At 36.2% G+C, this 21,848-nt stretch overlaps 2 protein-coding genes across 2 annotated transcripts; both read left to right on the top strand.

Moving 5' to 3' along the window:
• Positions 1–1,714: 1,714 nt before the first annotated feature.
• LOC132176038 (protein NEN1-like) lies at positions 1,715–5,881 on the top strand. Its single transcript, XM_059588151.1, has 6 exons — positions 1,715–2,040; positions 2,544–2,701; positions 3,865–3,911; positions 4,011–4,074; positions 4,468–4,952; positions 5,567–5,881. Exons 1-6 carry the CDS (start codon positions 1,761–1,763, stop codon positions 5,799–5,801), a joined length of 1,269 nt encoding a protein of 422 aa, XP_059444134.1. The 5' UTR covers positions 1,715–1,760; the 3' UTR covers positions 5,802–5,881.
• Positions 5,882–13,815: 7,934 nt separating this feature from the next.
• Positions 13,816–21,250, top strand: LOC132173903 (two-component response regulator-like APRR1). Its single transcript, XM_059585571.1, has 6 exons — positions 13,816–14,482; positions 15,739–15,900; positions 16,017–16,150; positions 16,558–16,725; positions 18,317–18,389; positions 19,642–21,250. Exons 1-6 carry the CDS (start codon positions 14,317–14,319, stop codon positions 20,562–20,564), a joined length of 1,626 nt encoding a protein of 541 aa, XP_059441554.1. The 5' UTR covers positions 13,816–14,316; the 3' UTR covers positions 20,565–21,250.
• The last annotated feature ends 598 nt before the right edge of the window (positions 21,251–21,848 follow it).

The raw sequence follows: 21,848 nt of genomic DNA, 5'->3' as shown, positions 1-21,848 counted from the left end.
ATAATGGCTTCCAATTCAGTGGTTGTAGCATGCAGTATACATGCTTTTATAATCAAAGAAATACAAAGAGCAGAGAATGTCTTCACAACATCCTTTGGTTTCTTTACGCCTACTTCAACAATTTCCGCTTCTTCTTTTTCCTAGTGGAGGGCACCCGATGCCACACAAGTATCACTTGAAAGGCGCATTAAAAACCATATAAGTTAAGGCACTCACTAAAGGAAGGCAAAAAAATAAAACTACTTAGCCCTTTCATTGAACCCCATTACTAGATTTTCCATTAAATTCGACGAAAATTTTAAATATGTCAATAATACTCCTGCATCACATAAAAATTATATTACAACATTATTCGGATTTAGTCTTTCAGTTGTGACAATAGATTTTTTAGTGTGTATACAGGTTCCTTATTTCAGAATTTAACGAAGTTGTTTACAAAGGCTTTGAAGTTGTTGTTTACATAAAGCCCATTTGAATGTATTTGTAATTGTATTTGATTAATTTGATCGTATAATTTTGAATAATAAATTTTTAAAATTTGTTATTTTTGTTTAATAATTTCAAGATTTATGATTACATCAAGCTTGTACGAGCATGGAAAGGTGTGTTCGAGCTCGGCTTGATTCAACTCATTTACAGGCATTATAGACAACATGATGATTGGCTGTCAAAAGTAATAGAGACATTCCTCTTAATAACCCTTTTCTTTTGATTTTACCAAATTGATGGCAATAGAGGTTGTAAAATATGATATCAAATATCAACCATACGCTGCTTCGTCCAATGATGACAAATTCAAAGGCTTGTTTCTCACAACATTCGCAGTGGACTGGCCGCCCTAGAGCTCTGGCAGAAAGAAAAGGAAAGAAGTAAAAGAAGAGAAAAGAAAAGATAAAGAAAGAAAAGAAAAAGAAAAGAGTAAAGAGTAAGAAAGAAAGAAAACGTAGTGTAAGAGGACAATCTATGATTATCTACTACTATACCTAGGATTATCCTCCCAGGTTTTATTTGTTTATACCTAGGATCTTACAAAAGAAAATTGACAAATTGTGTTTTATATGCTTGTGCAAATAATCTCTTTAGAGTCACTCCTAGGGTTTGACGCGTCTCAGTAATTATCATGCTTACATGGGACAGAAGAATTATATGAAAAAGATAAATTGAGCTAATCATTTTCATCTTCAAGAGGGATCTCCTCCAATAGGATTATCGTATTGTTGTGTAAGACGACAATCTATACGAGAGCCTACCCGAGCCCTATTTGCTTTGATAGGTTCTTGAGCAGTCCAAACAAGTAAAATTTTAAACTGTCTGAACACCTACTCAACAAAGACTCGAACAAGCTCTTACATAAAACAATGCCATTGCAACATAATAGAACAAGGGGGTTGTATATTGGTTAGTATTGAACTCCTGCTTTAAACTTCTTGTTATCTCACTTTCTTATTTGTCACATTCGAGAAACCTTGAGTAATGCATAGTATATTAGGAAAAAAAAAAAAAAGTGATGCATAGGAAAAAGGAAAAAGAACAAGAACAAGAAGAAAAGTGGTGACTACAAATGGGCCATGTAGGGCCCAATACGAACGATTGGAGTATTACCCGAAACCCAGTAAACCACCAGAGGAAGCAACCCAACCCACTGTGTGCTTTTATATATATATATATAGAGGGAGTTGGCGCCTTTTTCTGTCATTCTTCAACATTGAAGTTTTGAACTCTCACTCCATCCAGACTGAACCGAAATTGGGCAAATCAAAATGGATTCGACTTCGAGGAGCGAGGAAAGATCCGAAATCGTATTCTTCGACGTGGAGACGACCCGAGCCAGGCCGGGACTCGTGATAATAGAATTCGGAGCCATCCTGGTGTGCCGCTCGAAGCTGGTGGAGCTGGATCACTACGACACCCTGGTCCGACCCACCGATCACTCGTTCATCGCCTCATTTCCCGACCGCTGCAACGGCATCACCCGCGATGCCCTCGTTTCCAAGCCGACCTTTCGCGAGATCGCCGATCGGGTCTACGACTATCTCCAAGGTCGGTCACTCTCTCTCTCTTACGCTCTCTCTTAGTTGCTGTTTGGTTGCTGAGAAAATGGAGGAAAAGGAAGGAGAATTTTGATTCTAAAGGACTTTTTTTTTTTGGAATTTTCTTTTTGTTTAAAGTTTGGTTTATGTGAAATGATGAAGTTCATTTTCTGTTCGGTTTCTTAGAAATTTGAGGAAAAGGACACAAACCGTAAGAGTTTGTTGGATGGTGGCTTTTTGAATACTTAACCAGGCAAAAAAATTTTGAATTAGCGTCTGATGAAGTGAGAATTTACCTGTTCTCCTGCCACATATGGTAAAACTTTGAGATTATTATTCCAATGTTTTCGATTTTCTTGCAACTTTTTCTCACCAAACAAACATGGTGTAAAATGGGTTCCCAGAAATTAAACAATAAGGCCAACCATTTTTATTGGACCTATATTTTTATTCTGGTATAGAATTTAATTATTCGTTTTTTTTTTTTTTTTTGTTTGGTGTGTGTGTGTATAGGACGGATTTGGGCGGGTCACAATATACTGAGGTTTGATTGTCATCGCATAAGGGAGGCGTTTTCAGATATTGGTCGGCCAGCGCCGGAGCCAAAGGGCACGATTGATACATTGGCATTGTTGAAACGGACGTTTGGAATGAGGGCCGGTGACATGAAGGTAGGAAGTGCTCTACTCTGGAAGGAACTCAGATCATCTTATTGGATGATAATTTCTACAAACTCCCAAAAATCCATTTACAAATATTTACTGAATTTGTCAGTTATGAAATTTTATTTCCAAACACAGGAAATGCAAAGAATTTAACCCATTTGGTTTTCAATCTTGGAAATTATTATAGCATTGAAAAAGGATTAAAGAACTGTGGATGGGTAGAGAAATTACTTCTTCAATCTTCTTTTGCACTTTTAATCATTAAAACTTGTCAGTTATATTATATGAGGCGTCTATGTATTAGATTGAGGACACTAAGAGAGTTTTGGTTGTAATATTTTGCTTAGCATTCAGACTTGGTTCAATACATATAGGAGAACATAAGATAGAAATACACTACAAGATAACAACTAAAGACAGATAACATGTTGGTTCCAAAGCAGCTGAGTAGCTGCTACTTGTAGGAAAGCAGCCTTGAATTAAGGAAGATATTTAGGCCCCATGTTTTCCTGGTGTCAGCCGTGGCTGTCCCTTGAAATCCAGATGTCTTTCATAGCCGTAATTCTCCTTAGAATCTGGTTGTAGGCTTACCTTCCATTATCATTTTTAACACTATGTCTTTAGGCTTCTTTAAACCCCATCCTATTTGTTTTGTTTCTTTCGAAATAGGGGGATATTACTTAATGAGCATTGTATTATTAGTTATAATTCACTGTGTCACATTATCTCTGCATCAGCATATGATTTGTCCCTTTCTTATTTTTGCTATTGGAAATTCACGTGAGCTAGTCGGGAGATTTCTTCCCCGCGGAAAAATAATAAATAAATAAGAAAAAACCAGGAACTTGACTGAGTTGACTCAGCTTGCAGCTCTTTCCGGTTATTGGTGAAAATTTAGTTAGACAATGACTAGTGAGTAAATTATATGACGGATTTGTCATATCATTAGAGTTTGTGCACCTGTCAGGTGTATGGTAGCTATTCTTTGAAGTTTCTTAGCATTATCATTGTCTTAAGTCTGATTTCCTTAGTTTATTTATTTCCACTGTTTATACATTATCAGATTGATTCTAGTTGTGTGGAAGTTTTGAGGCTAAATAGTTGTATTTTAGGTTTTGATTGATGTAAGATTTTGAAGTATTGCTAAATAATTTCAATTTTCACTGCAGATGGCCACTCTTGCGACCTATTTTGGACTTCCAGAGCAGACCCACAGGTATGTGACAAACCTACAGGGAACATTTTACATACACTTTGTTCCTAGATTAGCCTGATATATTATGTTTCCTCAAAACTAATGTTGTTGATTCCTCAGGAGCCTGGATGATGTTCGGATGAATCTTGCAGTTCTCAAGTATTGTGCAACAGTTTTATTCTTGGTAAGTTTATAATTTTGAAAGCTATAAAATTTATTCCCAAGTCATAAGCCTCTATTATCAATATCTTAATAGAGATTATTTTGAAAATCGAATAAATAAAACCGTCTATCCCTTTCTTAAAAATGCACGGACTGCGTAACTCCTGAAATGAGTAGGCCTCCGTGGACATGTACTTTAGCTCAGACAGTCCATCCTTGATTGCTTGGTACAAAAGATTGGCTGATTGAATTGCATATTTGCATGTCTTATAGGTTGTCATAGAATTATTGACAAAGAGAAATGTTTTGTTTTCATTTCAATGGGACTCAACTTAGGTCCCATAAATTTAATGGTGAATTTACAAAAGAGATGAGTTATAGATAGATTATTGACAAAAATATGGAAAACATGCAGGAGTCGAGCCTCCCAGACATATTCACAGAACGAGATCCTTTTGACATGGGCCTGCTAATAAGTGAATCCGAATCCCTTGAACCTGACGACACCATGGAAGACACCATGGAGTCTTCTGAGACATCTTTCACAGCTGATGTTTCCTACCGTAGCAGTGACTCTTGGGGATTTTTAGAGCCTGATGAAGTTTCTATTTCTGCTATCGATGCATGTTTTATTCCATCTTATCGTGGGAGTCAAAGAATACAAGTATTGCACAGAGGTGTCATTTTGCAGCTTGGTTGTATGCATTTGAAAGTGCAACTTGGGTTAAGTACGAAATTTGTTGATCGATTGAGCTTTGTGGTTAACACATCACAGAGTTTATGTAAAGTTCTCGATGATATAGTACAGAAGCTATCCTCAGATTCTGGTAGCAGCTCTAAATGGAGGCCTGTTGTGTACAGGAAAGATGGCTCCGTTAACTACCCTACAGTGAGATTGCAGTAAGTTTAGTCCTGTTGTTTTGCTTTCTCTTCTCTCTCTTGATTTGGGGGTGGGGGATGGCGTGAATGCATCAGTTTAAGCAGTATAATGAAAGTCTAGATTGCAGTCCATGGATTGGAGTTAATTAGTATTACTTGGCATTGAACTGTAGTGTAGTATTAATTGGGAGCTGCAGGTTGATATATACTGCTCATTCTTTTTTTATTCTGTGTTTTCATTCAGTATCTAAGAATCATTGAATGAAAGAGAAAAATAGATTAATAGGACACCGCCTAATTAAGAAATCTGCCATGCTCATTCCTACTGTCCTACATATATCAGCTTAATTATAGTTAAGTTTGTCTTAGTTTCTCTTTGAGAATGCACAAGTACAGAGTACTACCACATTATATACTGAAGCATATCATTTGCATAGATGCTTTGCTCATTTGGTTAATACGAAGATATTTTGGAATTTAGCAGTTGCAACCTTTCGAATTTGTGTAAATGAATCAGGTTTTTTTTTCTTGGATTTGTCTATTTGCAATGGAGCATGCACTTAAGTAATTAAGTGTCATCAAGTTTATAATTGAAGAGTCGCCTGATTTGATGTGTAATTCCTTTGTAAAAACAGCATACAAACCGCCAAAGCTGGAGATCGTGCCCCATATGCTACAGAGATATATCAAAAAGATTCTTCCGGAATTGAGCAAAGGCTTGTGTTCAGCAAATTTGACGCGGCAGAGCTTGATCCCTTGTTCACTCCTGGGACATTTTTGGACGCATTCTTTTCCTTGGATCCATATGACTATCAGCAGAATGCAGGCATTCGCCTGGTGGCGAAAAAATTGATTATTTATTCCAAGTGATGAGAGAAAAAGAAATTCGAACTTATTTATTTAGGAGGGTCAGGTGTCTTGTGAATATGTAAAGGTTCGATTTTATGACGTTTGTGAATTTTTAATTTAAATGAGGGTTAATTGATCTTTGACTCTAATACCATGTTAAATCACCAGTTGTCAAAAAAGCTTAAGTTTATAGAAAGAAGTAAATTTAATCATTTAATCATTAATTTAACAAATGTTATATGTGGCCTTCAAATTTATATACACAGGTGGTTTTTTTTTTTTTTTCCTTTTTCTTCTTCTTTTACCCGAAGACAGCCTTGTTAGAGACATCAAAGATGCTCGAGAGTTTATCAGGTGAACATTTATAGATGAAGCATGAATGATATTCTTTTCCCTTGTTTTGTAATTTTCTTTTACATGTGAGACAGTGAGAACATGCACATGTGAAAAGACTTTCAACTCCCACGTCAAGAATGCTAGAAACCACGTCACTATCTCACAACAATCTCAACATACCAATAACAAGGTCTAGTAACCTTTGAATTCGTCATTGTTAACAAAAAAAAAAAAAAAAACGCGCTATTAGACCATGTCACGTCATTAGGGTGGAATAGTTCTGAAATAATTTATGATTTCTAGCATTTCTCAATGATAAATTATATATGAAAATTGGCTATAGAAAACTTCTTTCATTTTCCAAACGTGCACTCGGAGATCTTTAGCTGTTAATTAAGGTTAAGGTAATTAATCAAAATGTGATTCAATTCCAAACCCACCTGATCTTTAGAGATTCATTTGACTCGCTACGAAAAAGAAATGTGATCTAATTCCAAGTATCCCCGAATATCCAAAACTTAATTAAAAAAAATACACAGGCAAAGCCACGTGAAGTGTTTTTGCAAATAAGGAAATAAAATGTGATGGAATTCTTCATCCAAAAAGGTAACGCTAGAAATACATTTTTATTCTACAATTTTCACATGATACATTAATACTGACCTAGATTAAAAATATAGAACGCCTTGAAATTGCCACGTCAACATTGTATAATAAAAATATAATCATGGGTGGCAATTAAAGCTGGTCATGTAAGCATGTGATACAATGACAAGAGGCAGAGTAGCTGGAATCATGATTCCTGAAAACACTATAAAGTGACACCCAAAAGTATTGGAGTAGTGGCCTAATTGTTTGATCGACCAAACTGTTTGTTGGGTAATACTATAAAAGATGAGATGGTTTTGTCTTTCTTTAGATTGCAATGGGTAAGGGAAAACAGATTATGATCAGTAACAATGGCGGACGAGCTGCTAGTACTAGAGGCTGCAACAGCAGTCTGACTAATGATGCTTTTATCAATCAAAATGAGCTGAAAATTTTGCTGTACGACACTGATCCTGAGAGTTGCAAAGAGGTCTCCACCCTTCTCACCAAATGCAGTTATGAGGGTATTTTTTTTTCTTTCTATTTAGTGTTTTGCTTCATCACCTACCAAGTTTTATTTCTTCTGGAGTTTTTCTAAGTTTATTCTGCTTTGGCACTAAAAACCACGGCTCTAAGCATTTGAGAAGTTTGTGATTGTTAGTAATTTGGACAATAAATGTGCAAAAACCTTTATAGGACTCACTTGTCATAACAAATTTCAGACAGTCCGCTTATTTATTAGGACAGGTGGGCATCATTAAGATTTTTCATTTTTGTTGTCCAGATTGCTAGAATTGCTGAAAATCCAAAAAGCCCTTACCTAAGTCATATGATATCATAACGAAGATCTTGAGTGTAAATTCTGACTCCCCAGTTTATTGTAACAATTTAAATGACTGTTGCATTTCAGTAATATGGGCGGGGTCATCTGTGCAAGTGGTTGATATACTAAACAGCGAAAAGCCCCAGATTGACATTCTACTTGTTGGAGTTGATCCTCACATAGACAATGGTATGAAAATGTTGAAGTATATCAATGAAGAATTCCAACACATTCCAGCCATCATCAGTAAGCTTTTCTTCTTATTTGCTCTCTCTGCCATAATTAGCACCCACAAGTGATCCATCAAGAGTAGGAAAGATCCGCCCCATAACCTTATAAAAGGTTCATGTTTTGTTCAGTGTTGTCAGGACAAGACCATATCTCTCTTATTTACAAGTACTTGCAACTTGGCGCGGCTGGGTATTTGGTTAAGGCTTTTTGCACCGACGAGCTATCAAATTTATGGATGTACAAGTGGAGGAGCAGGGAAATGTAAATATACAATAATTTAAGGCAACATAGGGGAGTGCAGATGAAGAGACAAGTGATCAAATAATCAACAAGATTAGTTAAATGTTTTGTGCAGAGAAGTTTAATTAGCAAACTCTTTGATACAATAAGCTTCAGAAAATTGTGCACAAGCAAATTAAACCATTCAGAAAAATATTGATTAGTCCAATTCGAAGTTGTATAGTTTGTGGTTGTATTCGCACTTCTTTCTAGTGTATATGATGCTTATTATGTCAGTTATTAAATTGACGTGATAGTTCACGTGGTATTCATACCAACCTCTTACTATGTATCAACCGCTTCATCTTCAGAATAAACTGCTAGAGGTAGCTTTCAGCCATACATTTTCAAACCATCAATCAAATCTGATGCCTTTTCTCACGAGAAGAGTAAGATGACTAAAGGTCCCTTTATGGATCAAAGGGTTCCTCCTAACTCAAAGGTGCCATTAAGTCAAAATCCTTATTTTCCAACTTATTGTGCAAATCCTCCACAGTATGAATAAATTCATCATCAGCGATGCAACTTTTTTGTAGCCTCCTTCCGCACATGCTTCACACATCTCTTGCTGCCAAACAATTCCACAAAATCATTTGTAGTTATGGGTTATTGACAGTGATCTCCTTACAAAGTGCCTTTTAGGGCCTGTTTGAGATTGCGTTTGAGAAGTTTAAAAGTACTTTTAACACTCAGAAAGTTCATTTGAATAAAAAATTATTCGTTTGGTAAAATTAATTAAAAGCGCTTTTAAGGGTCAAAAAAATATAAAAATGGTCAAAAAGCACTTGACAAAAGCTTAAAAATAAAGGTTTTGCCTAAAAGCTCTATTTTTCAAACGCAATTCCAAATAGACTTTTAGTCATTAATGGAAACTCCTCGTATAGTAGGTGACGGACTGGAATCCTCTCCAATCCAAAATTTTGGACAATTTTATCACTACTTTATAAAGAACCGACTCCTCTCCAGTCCAATCCATTTGAACTAAAGAGGATCCAAATGCGTAAGCGACTCCCCTGAGGAAGGGGGCTGACTTGTCGGCACTGGTCCTCATCAGCCAACAAGCATAGCCTAGAGCAAAGGTAAATGGGCTTCGTTGGACCCAAATGGGCTTTTAGTGAATGATATCTCACCAAGTACAATAAGTTTTGTATACATCCTTAAACGTCACTAGATAAACCATTGACGTTCTTTCTCTGGCCCAAAAACCTCTTCTTCGGCCTGGATTTAAGGCAAGAACCCAAAAACTAGAGAGATTCTCCCATTTTCCCTTTTTCTTATTTTCTTGTTTTTTGTTTCAATGTACCAGTCTGTTAAGTGAGCGAAGCGTTTCGCGAGCAAGTTCGGACTCGGCTCGCATAAGCTCGGCTCGTGCTCGACTCGAATATTAAATGAAGCACTTCATGAACACAAATCCTGGCTCGAATATTAAACGAAGCAAGCTCGGATCGACTCGGCTAAGCTCGTGAACAGCTCGTATAAGCTCGAGTGTGTCTGTATATATATATAAACTAAGTAATAGATAATTAATTATAAATTTCATAATTATTAAAACCTTAAAATTGCATTTATATTTAAGCGTTAAAGAATGAAAAATTCTAGACCTTTCGTGATGAAAGAGAGAGAGAGCAATCATTAAAAGAACCTCGATTCAATTAGAGCAGATTCAAACGAAAGGAAAAAGAATCAAGCAGAAACTATTGAGGGAGATTACGAAAGGTATAAACTATTGATGAATCAAACAGACTCAAACACTATCACAACATGTCTGGTGAGTGAGAGTGAGAGAGTGGGAAATGAGAGTTCAGGTGGAAGATCCGTTGTGACTGGTGAGGAGGATTGAGAGAGAGACGTTAAAAAAATATTTTTTGTAGGGGGCGTTGTCCCAATGCAGTCTGAATGCAGCCTGTTAACTTGTCCCACATTATGAAGAAAACATCAATCTCCAAGTTTACTTATCTATAAAATGATGCATATCCTCTCTCTTTGAAACCAAATGCCTTATTGTATTGACTCAGGCTCCATACTCGACTAGCCAGGCTAAGCAAATACTCATATGTAAACTAACTTCTTAAGCCATTTAAGAGTACTTGAAGTTGAAAAAAAAAAAAAAAACAAAAACATTAAATATAAGAGCCAGCTCGACTTATTATTAGCTCGAGCTCGATTTTTTTAGCTCGCCCTTGAGCTCGAGTAATATTTAAACGAGCCAAGCTTGAACAAGGGAAGCTCGCTCAAGCTCGGCTCGTTTACACCCCTATGTACCACTTGCCCACAAAGATATTTTTTATAAAAAATCTTATAGGAGTTGATTAGGGCTGTAATCGGGGCAGTTATGAGATGCTTTCATTAACTGATCCTAGTTAGAAAATTGTTAGAAATCTTAATCCATCTTTATCGTAATTATATTTTATGCCATCGAAACTCTTACAATTGCGAGAGATTCTTGTGAGCAAAAAAATTATAAAAAATTTAAATCAAATTAATTAGAAGTTAAGAACCACATTTTGGATGTTGGATTAGAGCTTGTTTGGGATTGCATTTAAGGAGTTTAAATATACCTTTAACACTCAAAAAATCTGTTTAAACAAAAAAGTATTCGTTTAGTAAAAATATTAAAAACGTTTTTAGATGTTCAAAAAACTTAAAAATGACAACAAAAAAAAACACTTTTGACAAAAATTTAAAAATTCTATTTTTCCACCGCAATTTCAAACATACTATTAGTGAAAAATGTGCGACATACATGTGCCATTGCGCCCACATTTGGTTGTTTTTTTGGCTTTGGATATTTATAGAAATCGACCGCACGCTTCTTTTCCTTTATTAGCTTGGTTGCAGATATTTATCCCCGTGACGTGGCATTGCATTTGAGTTCACTTTTTATTTCCTAACTAGTCACGTTCCTCCACGTGGCGTGTCTGTCGTCCCTATCTCTCTACCAAACTCACAGGCACATCCTCTCTCTCTTGCACTTTTCTTTCTTCATTTGTTGCTCCCAACCCTCCACGTTTACCCATTTGCTATCGTACGCGTCTTACTCGGTACACCACTGCATCCAATCCTAGCCCTTCGTTTTCTCTCCTCCTTTTTATGCATCTTATCATCCTTAAATTCAATCACTGTTTTCCATTTTTTTTAAGCATTGTTTTCAATCTTTAAGAGCATTCCTAATGGAAGAGTCATATTTTTATGTAAAATGGCTTTTCAAAACTCACTTTTATCTAGTTTAGCTAAGCCATTTTTAAGTGTCTACACATCCGATTAGCTATATTTCTAAAAAAAAGGTGGGAAAAGATTTGGGAAAAAGATAAAGCAGGAGAGAGAAACACTAAAAAAATAAAATGGCTCCCTTAAAAAGTGCTGCTACATTTATTTAACTTTTTTTTTAGCTCTTTTAATCAAATATCTATTTTACATATATTTTTGGCTCATCCAATGTGGGAGGTTTTTTGAACATTTGAAGAGCTATTCTAGATAAAAATAACATTTGGCTCTTCCATTGAGAATGCTCTAAGCACCGTCACTTTCCCATTTAATTAAAGAGTTTGCTTAGAAAAAAAAAATTAAGAGTTTAATATTAAAAAAATGATATATATTATATTTGGCGAGATATAATAGACATTATTGAGTAATGCTATTATTTATACCTATTTATTGCACACATTTTACTCTAGCAAATGTGTCGTATTTTAATTGATTATTATTATTATTATTTTTAAAAAATAGTTGAGGATTATGGCATGTTTTGGTGTGCGTTTGAGGGGCCAACAATGCGTTTAACACTAAAAAAGTTTGTTCAAAGAAAAAGTAATTAGTTTGAAAAAAAAAAAAAAAAAATTGAAAACACTTGTAAGGGTCCAAAAAGTCAACAAATTTTTTTGGCCGAAACGCCCTTTTGGCTATAGTTGGTTCTCTCCAAAATGTGTTAAAGCGCAGCAGTTGGTTGGACATTTAGGGGTAAAGCACTATTTCAATGCGGGCCACGAGAGCGGTACCAAATCGAGGCAAACTATGAATACTAGATATGACCTCAAAATAATAGGGGTCAAGGTTGGTCAATGAGACGATGGGGGATAAGCTTCATCACCGAGAGGGAAACAACCCAGATCACCAGCTAAGGCCCATAAATGACCACTCAGTGATAAAGAAAGTAAGGATGTAGAGACATCTAGGAGGTTTACCTAGAAACAGCTACCTTTGAAATAGTGCATAATAGCTCATTGATTGAGTGCTTTTGTGCTGAAGATGAATGGGGCTAAGCGATCTGTCGAAAATTGTGGGATGTAAAAAGGCATCGATAGAGGAGCGTTCCGCCTTAGGGGAAGCACTTGTGGGAGCTGTGGAAGCGAGAATGTCAGCTTGAGCAATGTAAACATTGGTGAGAATGCAATGCCTCAAAAACCTTAAGGGTTCTGCTGCAATGCTCGTCCACAAAGGGTGGCCAAGGCCGAAGATTAGACCGAAATGCGTAGTTGATGGGTTCCCTTAACCAAGCCACTACCTATGAGTCGCCGACTCATTCTTCATTAGGCACGCGGTCAGAGCTCAGGGCTCTTTCCACTGCTTGGAAGCTTACGGTTTCATGTTCTATTTCATTCCTCATGAGAGGTCTTTTCACCCTTTCCTCATGATACTACTTCATTATCGGTCACTCAAGAGTATTTAGCCTTGCAAGATGGTACTTGCTGATTTACATGAGATTCTACGTGCCCCATGCTACTTGGATCAGAGCATTAATCATAAACATGCTCTTAAGCTTACTTAGAATAGCACCATGATGTTTTCGCACCTCCACTATATGCTGCCTTTCTGTTGATTATTAGGGTGAAACACTGAAATATATCATCATTACTATTTTTCATTATTATTTGATGTTGCTTAAAAAAACAGAGGACCACCGCCTGCTCATTTCTGGCTGGCTGCCTAACGCAAGGCGTCATAGCGTGGGGCATTTGGAATTCAAACACATTTTGTTTCCTTAAAATCACCCAATTTCATTTCATTTTTCTAGCAACTCTACAATATTCGAAAGGTTTGTTTTTCTTTTAGTAAAGGGAAATGCTAAGTGTTTTTCTAATATTTTTGTTGGTGTCTTATTAACTGTAGAGTGACTTTTAAAATCATCAATAGATTAAAAATCAATAATGGTAATTTCAAATTGGGAAATGTTAGGTGTTCTTCTAGTATTCTACCAACTGTGATGTGGCTTTTAAAATCACTAATAGATTAAAAGTCAATAATAATAATAATAATATCAAATTTAACGATGATTATAAAAGCCACATTACAGTTAGGAAGACACTAGGAGGACACCAGGAGAATATTAGAAGAACACCTAACATTTTTTTTTCAAATTTAAAGATAATTTTAAAAATTACATCACAGTTGGAAGGACACTAGGAAAACACTCGAAGAACGCTTAGCATTTTCCTTTAACAAAAGCCTAAAAAATCTCTGCATGACGTGGCTCTGAAATTCGATCACATTTCCCTTTCATTTTCCTATTTGCCAAGGATCTCCACGTGGTATCTCCTCCTCCCTATCTTCCCCGAAATATCCCTCAGGCTTCTCGCACTTTTCTCTCGCTTCTGTTCCCTCCACCTTCCACGTCTCCCGTTTTGCTATCCTGCACCTATAGCCCACTTCACCCTCCGCAACCAATCCTAGCCCTTCGTTTCCTTATCCAACCTGCGCACGTTAGTCCCTAACACTATCTAATTTAATTAACCTTATTTAGTTACCATAAATCCCTATTAAACACTTTATTCTATAAAAATATTTCATCGTTACACAGAAAAAGCTGAGACGAATTCCTCACTCTATTTGCAGTGAAGGTAGAGGGTACAGAACACAAAGCTAAATTGCGCCGGCGGCCGGTGATCCAAATACGGCCGTTGATTCCCAGCTGGCCCCCACCCGAGTCTCCAATCCCCACCGTTCGATTGACTGAAACCATACTTTCTCGAGGTTTTCTGTTGCTGTACGCACATAAGAAATTCATGAAACAGCTTTCCTTTTTTGGGTCTGTACGGACGGTTCCTGGTTTTTTGTTTTTTTTGTTTTTTTCCCATTTCTATGGAGGATGCTCCGATCAACCCTAACCCTAATTCCAATTCTAATTGAGGTTATCTGACGATTGGAGTCCCATGGAAGTTCCTTGGAATTGAAATTTTGATGTAACCAGGAAACGAGAAGGAAGAGGAAAATTTGAGAGTTTGCCTTTTTTGGAGTAGAGGAGAGGCTGAATTTAGAGCTCTCAGAGTGTCCAGGTGTGCAAAAATGGAGTCTAAGGAGCTGAATTTGAACAAAGAATTTAGCGGTGGGAATAATAGTAAGGGAGGGGAAGGGTTTATAGATAGGAGCAAGGTGAGGATTTTGTTGTGCGATAACGACGACAAGAGCTTGGAAGAAGTTCTGACTCTTCTTGTGAAATGCTCTTATCAAGGTGTGTATTGCTTTGTTTATTCATTTATTTTTGCTTATTTTTGTTGATTTATGTGTTTAATTTTGTTTTGGGTATGATTAGCTTGCTTATTACTTGTTGAATTGTTAATTATTATTATCTATGTTTGACTAGTTTAGTATGAATGTGGGTTTTGATACGATGCTCGATTTAGTTTGGGGAATTTATTGACGAAGCAGACTTCAAGATTTTAAGAACTCAGAAAATTTGTGATATTGGTGATTGCGTGCCTTTTGTACTTGGTAGAGATTGAATTATTTGACCAGTTCTGAGGACTTGAGAATTTGAATTTACAACATTTTATGGCTGCAGAGTAGCATAGAACTTGGGACGGAGCTGATAATTTTGTCTTTAATGGAAAGAGCCTGATGGTTGCTGCTAATAAATTTGAGGAGAACACGATGTAGTATCACAATTGAAAGTGTTCTGCATCTGTTGTTATTATTAGGAATGCTAAACTGAATTTAATCAAGTCGATGGACTATATTAGGCTCCATCGATTTGGATTCTTTTGCCTTCCTCTGTTATGAAGAACACAACTATTAAATGTAATCAGAGTTTGAACTCTATGTTTTCTGGCTCAATTTACTCATAACTGTATATGGTTATTTGCTTTAATCAGTGGCGGTAATGAAACTAAATCCTGTTAGATTATAAATTTTGATGGTGATTGATACTGAACATGCCACCTTGAGACAAGTTTTAGAGGCCATCATCTGTACTTAAAATTCAGCTTGTCTAAAGGTTTAAAATGGCTAAAAGATGAGTTTGAAAGGTGACGCCATAGAAACAAGCAACAAATGACAGTATAATTTTTATTTTGTGGGTTTTACTTTTCCATTCGCTATGTTCTCCTTTTACTCTCTTGTAGTCAAATACTTCTTGATATGAATCAATTGAATGTCCGAACTTGATGTTAAACTTTATGATTTCCTAAATAAAAGCCAACACAATTTAAGTAAAGGGCTATAAGTCTTTCTTGGATTTAAGCTGTAACAATGCTTAGCACATGGTTTGCTTTTCAATAAGTGCACATATGAACTCTCTGATTCTTGTTTCAAAGCAATTCTATGGGGATTAAAACTTTGACAGAACTTATTGCTTTTTGTGAAATTATGTAGTATGAGATATTCCTGTCGTCCAATAACAGGGTTTCCTTCATCTTCTGGTGTAACTTTCTGTTTATTATATTTTGGGAGAGGAGATTAGTGACAACTCTGGATTTCTTTGCTTTGCAGTGACTCCAGTGAGGTCAGCTAGACAGGTGATTGATGCACTGAATGCAGAAGGAGCTAATATAGATTTAATACTAGCTGAACTTGACCTTCCATTGGCCAAAGGCATGAAGATGTTGAAGTACATCAATCGGGATAAAGAGTTACGGCGCATTCCCGTGATCAGTAAGTTTGTCTTGTTTTTATCACTGGCACATTCCTTGATAATAAGTTTTTCTCTTCAATCTTCATGGTGTATTATATCCGGATCATCCTTATTTAATCTTTTTTGTTCTGATAAGTGATGTCGGCACAAGACGAGGTCTCTGTTGTTGTCAAGTGCTTGAGGCTTGGAGCAGCAGACTATCTTGTAAAGCCTTTACGCACGAATGAGCTATTAACCTTGTGGACACACATGTGGAGAAGAAGGCGCATGGTTTGTTTTACATGACTCTGATGTCTTGTTCATACACCATTTCTGCCCACAACCTAGATACATGTCCGCATAAAATTGATAGAGTTGCTAATAAATGCTGGGAATTTTTATATACAAAGCAAATGCAAAGGAAAATGAGTGATCCCTTTATGGTACAGAAAATGATACAATCTTACACTATTAGCATCTTTATATGAGGCTTTTATTTTGTAGCTCACGGCTTTTCTGGTAACTAGGAAGAATGCATAGGTGTTTGTCTTACATATGTGTATCACTTTTCCATTCAAGTGACCACCTTCTTGTGTTACACATATCACCAGTACACTTTCTTGAAAGTTTTACTCATAGCTGGCTTATCTCTCCCTAGATCAATATTGAAATGTTCATTCATATGATTATGTTGGCAGCTTGGACTCGCAGAGAAGAAAATTTTGACCTATGAATTTGATTTGGTGGCCTCGGACCCTAGTGATGCTAATACAAACAGTACTACTTTGTTCTCGGATGACACGGATGACAGGTCTCACAGGAGCTCCAATCCTGAGATGGGATTGTCAACCCATCTGGAAGATGAGGTGAGTGTAATATGGGCTTGGAATTTGGTTGTTCAAAATTAGAAGATCACATGAATTAATTGATTTGTGAATTGTGACAATGCTTGGCCCTAATGACAATGGAATGTATATAAATTGTGATTGATTGTATCAATTCGAGATTTACTTAATTGGTGTATTATTTTTTTTTCTTTGTTATGTTCAACTCAGGAGGTTTGATAAATTTGTGTACTTTTTATTTATGACATATGCTAAAATTGATTTTTATTTTTTGTTTTTTATTTTTATAAATGAAATACCAATTTCCAAGAACATAACCGTACATGCATCCATATTAAAAAATATACAATTGCATATACAGATCCAAACTAAAGAGAACCATATCAATAATGATCTTCTAATGAATTAGTCCTCTTCTAGTTGATGGTGTCTTTGAAGCTTAAGGAATTCATCCCTGCTAAGGCTTGCAGAATTAAGGGAGTGAATTGCCTTTATGCTTGTGTTTATCTTGACTGAATTTTTAGAGGCAAGCTTTGCAAAGTGAAGACAAATAAGGTAGAACGGAAAACTGATATGTTCATAAACCAGCCACTTGAAGACATTAAAAAGGAAGTTGGTGGTACTAGTACCCTTTTGTGCCCAGTTGTGCCCCAATTTCAGTTCCTGGTCTGCTTGGAAAATGCCCGTGGTACAATTTGAAGGTATAGTCAATCTTCAGAGGGGAATAGAAAGGCATCAGCAGAGCAAACTCACATTCACAGATTGGAGGGAGTAATATGTTCTATCTATTTGAGAGAATCTCTACCATTGTACTTGTAATACTAGACTATTTGACAGAGAGAGTATAAAACCTACTAAAAAGTGTAGATTCTGAGTAGATGACTAACGAATTACTAATAACTAGAACTAAGACAAGGACCTTATGAACTAATTAGGGCTCATTTTTGTTCTGTTGAACAACCTTATGTTTAATCTGGCTCTGAAGTTTCAAGTAAAATATAGAATTACAGGATAGGTTATGACTCATTGCTGGAAATAAACTAAATACTAGTTTTCAGATGTTAGCAACTTATGATCTGAAATTCTGTGAGGAACTTGAAGTATTATTTTCATAATCAACTACTGGTCACTATGTTAGTTCTATATGCAAAATTAATTACTCCATCCCATATTGTTTATCCAGTATCTATTTTGGAATGTCATAAATATTGTCCAATTTGAAGTTCTCATGCATAGATAACATAAGAGAGAACTCACAAATGGAGAGGGATCGAACCCCAATGGGCACAAATTTACTTCTTTTCTTAATATGTCCTTTACTTTATTGAGAAGTCTAAGATTTAAATGAGTTTATTAGTTTGCTTGACTTTTTAGGGTCTTTGAAACTTATATATTTTCATTTCAAAGACAATGCATTAAATGGTGTTACCTTAGAAAGTTGGGTTTTCTAAGGTTAAACAGACAATATGGGATGGAGGGAGTAGTAGGAGTAATGTCATGTGGTGTACAGAGATTTCTCTTTGTTATATGTAATTGCATAGTATAAGTGCGGATCAATAATATTAATATTGACAGTTGATATGCATATTCTCTTATTTGTTTTCCTTTTCAGTCAGCTGCTATCGAGCCTCCACATGTAGTGGAATATCGACCTGATGTGCCAGGAATTAGCGACCGACGAACAGGTGAGCCGCTCCTGTATTGCTTTGCCAACATCATCTCTCATAATGTCTTATGAGCATGAAAAGTTTTAGTGTTGTGTGTAGCATTTGATAATACCAATCTTGGTTTTTGTGTAATATTTTTGATATAAATGAATTAGTGTGAATGTATAGGATCACCCATAATTGAATTGTTTTTTGAGTCTGACAATTGTTTGGAACGACTGCCCGCTTTCTGTAGCTAATGCATTTTATAGCTTTGGATTCTCGTTCTTGAATGAGAAATGCTAGTCACACGTCTAACTCCTACTTCCAAGTGCACACACCCTGACGTAGTAGTAAAAATCACTCTTAGATCCAAAATTCAATAGTGATCCATCCAAAATCCAATGGTGATTTTGAGGGAGTGGGCACTTGGGAGTATAGAGTTGGGAGTGTGTAACATTTTTCTTCTTGAATTAAAACCAATGAACAAAAATGTTTCTTGCTATTATATTATTTAAGCTTCCATTGTATCACATAGCTGTTTCATTCTCGTAAATCAAAAGGTTAATTATGTAATTTGCTAACTAGATAACATCAGTGAAGCCCATAAAATAATTTAAGATCACTATGGGACATCTTCTTCCTTTCCCTATCGCTACCCAACAAATACTGTTATTCCCTGTTGCAATCAACAAAGCTCTCCACCTGGGTATGGACTTGGGTCTGGGTTTTAGTAAATTGTGGAGTCTCTCTCTCTCTCTCTCACTTCAGGGGTTGTGCATTCTTTTATGAATTTAGAAATAGTCAGGCAATTGCCTCCCCTTCTCCCTTTCAATACTTGGTTTAGAAATTTTAAGCTTAGGCTTTAAACTATATTTTTTTTATATAAAAGATGACTTCTTTAATGTTAGGGTTTATAAGTAGTAGTGGATGTTGTTACTTTACTTGGTCTAGGTGTTTTCTCTTAGTACTTTTTTTTTTGTCATCATCATTCTTACTTAATAGTAAGTAATAGCCGTTGTAGAAGCATATTTTATATCAGATTCCGTGAATAATATATGGCTTCACCACAAGCCATCTTGAATATATAAGGCCATCTAATGCTTCTTACATCTCCTTGTTTATTGGAGTTGATGTATAGCAGTAACATAGTAATGGAAAGTTTAAAGCAAATGGATTTGAGTTTTCTGTGTCCAGCATTTTGTCCTTTCCACTTGGGGGAAAGGTTTTTCTTTTTTCTAATTTTTTATTTTCCTTTCTTCTTTTGAGCTCTTTGAGTGATGTCATGCAGGACAATTTTCATCTTGCCCAAAGAAGAGTGAGCTAAAGATTGGCGAGTCTTCCGCCTTCTTTACATATGTCAAATCAAGCACCGTAAAAAACAACTCTCAAGGGGCTGTCAATCTTGATGACAATGCTGCTCAAAATTTGAGGATGGGAAAGAAACATCAGGAATGCAGTGAACAAGTGGTTACTGATCCCCAAATACATGAAAATGGTGGGGAGGCCGGAGAAAGCTATTCACCGGGAGATGACTTTCCCAGCAGTAATAGTATCCCAGATTCTCTTTCAATGGAGAGGTCTTGTACCCCACCTGCATCAGTGGAACTCCCGCAGCAAAGGGATTTCAAGGATGAAAAGTTCTCTCAAGTGATTTCCCACTCAAGAAATCAGCATCAACTTGATGTTTCTGGCTTACCAGCACAAGCTGCTTTTCCATATTGCATTTCAGGAGTTGTAAATCAAGTTATGATGCCATCTGCAGCACAACTGTATCAAAAGAATCTGCAGGAGCTGCAAAATCATGCATCTAAAGCTATGATGTCTCAGTACCATCATCTTCCGCAATGCCCTCCTCATGTTAATGGAATGGCATCATTCCCGTATTACCCTGTTAATATATGCTTACAACCTGGTCAAATGTCTACTTCTCATGCTTGGCCATCAGTGGGAAGTTCATCTTCCCCTGAAGTGAATTTGAATAAAATGGATAGAAGAGAAGCAGCATTGATGAAGTTTAGGCAGAAAAGAAAGGAGAGATGTTTTGACAAGAAGATTAGGTATGTTAATCGAAAACGACTTGCTGAAAGAAGGCCTCGTGTTCGAGGACAGTTTGTGAGGAAGATAAATGGTGTAAATGTGGATCTTAATGGGCAACCCACTTCTGCTGATTCTGATGAGGATGATGAAGAGGATGAGGAGAAGCTTGCTTGAAAGGATTCCTGTAAAAATGCATGCATGAAAGCATGCTTGGGATATTAATGTTGATGCTGGTTCCTGGCGATCGTCTTGTTCCCTTCAATGCGGTAATTCCCTTTCAAGTTGTTAATTTTCCAGAATTTCCCTACACCTTTAGCTGTTCCCTATGTTGATGCATGAGACGAGGTGCTTCAGTTTGTCAGTAAAGTGTGCAAGTTTGGAAGAATATATCAGTGAAGTGAATAGCCTTTTTCTGTAAGCTCTGAACAGTTGCTGGCATGTTTCACTTCTCTGAAGAGGTTGGAACGATGGGGGAGAATATCAGAGATCTGACTGATCCTTTAACCCTAAGATTTCTGTTCGCTTTCTTTCCGTCAACAGGACATTTCTGTACCCTAATAGGTTGAGAGGATGTCCTTTTTTATGGTTCTAATCAAGAGAGCGGTTGAATGAAGAGGCTGATTTTCTCTAGTAAAATGCTTGTAGAAATTCCCATCAATTGGTTAAATAACAATGTAAACTTTTATTACTCTTCAAGTATCAAACTGCTGTGATATGTAAAAGTATTACCCTGGCCAGGACCTTTCTTGGAGAAAGATTAAGTTAGAGAAGAAAGACTTGAGGTAATATGACGGCAATAATTGTTTCTTGATTGATGAAGTGTTTCGATGTAATAAAAAGGAGCAAATTGCTTTTGTATATTTTAGAGTGCTTTGTATCGTGAGGTGTTTGTTTATATAATCGTCTTTTTAACAAGAAAACAGAAGACAAAAAACTTTAACAAAAATGGGGAAGCCCCCACAATTGATGATATTATTAGAGCCATTTCCTTTTACTCACAATCAACCTTATGCAGCCTTAATCACAATGTTTGTCACCAAATAAATAAATAAATCACAAAATGATTCCCGTTGCCCTATCTCATTTACATTACACCTTGATATCGGGAGGGACGGATCTAATTTTCAATTTGGGAAGGGACAAAGGGCCAAAAAAATTTTGGGAGAGACTAATTGACAAAAAATATTTTAAAATTTTTTTTTTTTTTTGACCTTTAAACGTTTTTTTCTTTTGTTTTTTTTTGCCTTAATTTTTTTTTTTTTTTTTTTTTGTAATTTGGGAGGAGACCAGGGCCACTTCCAATCCCCCATAGATCCGTCTCTGGATACTGGTTCTTAGATATTCATAAATCATAATGTTGGATTTGGTTTAGATGCAGTAAAAAAAAAAAAAAAAAATTCTTTTTTTAAGGATTCGGATTTAAAAATAAAAAAAAAATAAAACACGTGCTGTTGTGTT

This window comes from Corylus avellana, chromosome ca3 (assembly GCF_901000735.1).
Source record: "Corylus avellana chromosome ca3, CavTom2PMs-1.0".
NCBI classification, from domain to species: domain Eukaryota; kingdom Viridiplantae; phylum Streptophyta; class Magnoliopsida; order Fagales; family Betulaceae; genus Corylus; species Corylus avellana.
The sequence above is the reverse complement of the archived record's forward strand: the minus strand, read 5'-3'. Positions and strand labels throughout refer to the sequence as shown.

Coding starts and splice junctions, on each gene's coding strand:
- LOC132173903 (XM_059585571.1), top strand. CDS start 14,317: ATGGAGTCTAAGGAGCTGAATTTGAACAAAGAATTTAGCGGTGGGAAT. Junction 16,151..16,557: donor TGTGGAGAAGAAGGCGCATG/GTTTGTTTTACA, acceptor TTATGTTGGCAG/CTTGGACTCGCAGAGAAGAA. Junction 16,726..18,316: donor CAACCCATCTGGAAGATGAG/GTGAGTGTAATA, acceptor TTTCCTTTTCAG/TCAGCTGCTATCGAGCCTCC.
- LOC132176038 (XM_059588151.1), top strand. CDS start 1,761: ATGGATTCGACTTCGAGGAGCGAGGAAAGATCCGAAATCGTATTCTTC. Junction 2,702..3,864: donor TGAGGGCCGGTGACATGAAG/GTAGGAAGTGCT, acceptor TTTTCACTGCAG/ATGGCCACTCTTGCGACCTA. Junction 4,953..5,566: donor TACCCTACAGTGAGATTGCA/GTAAGTTTAGTC, acceptor TTGTAAAAACAG/CATACAAACCGCCAAAGCTG.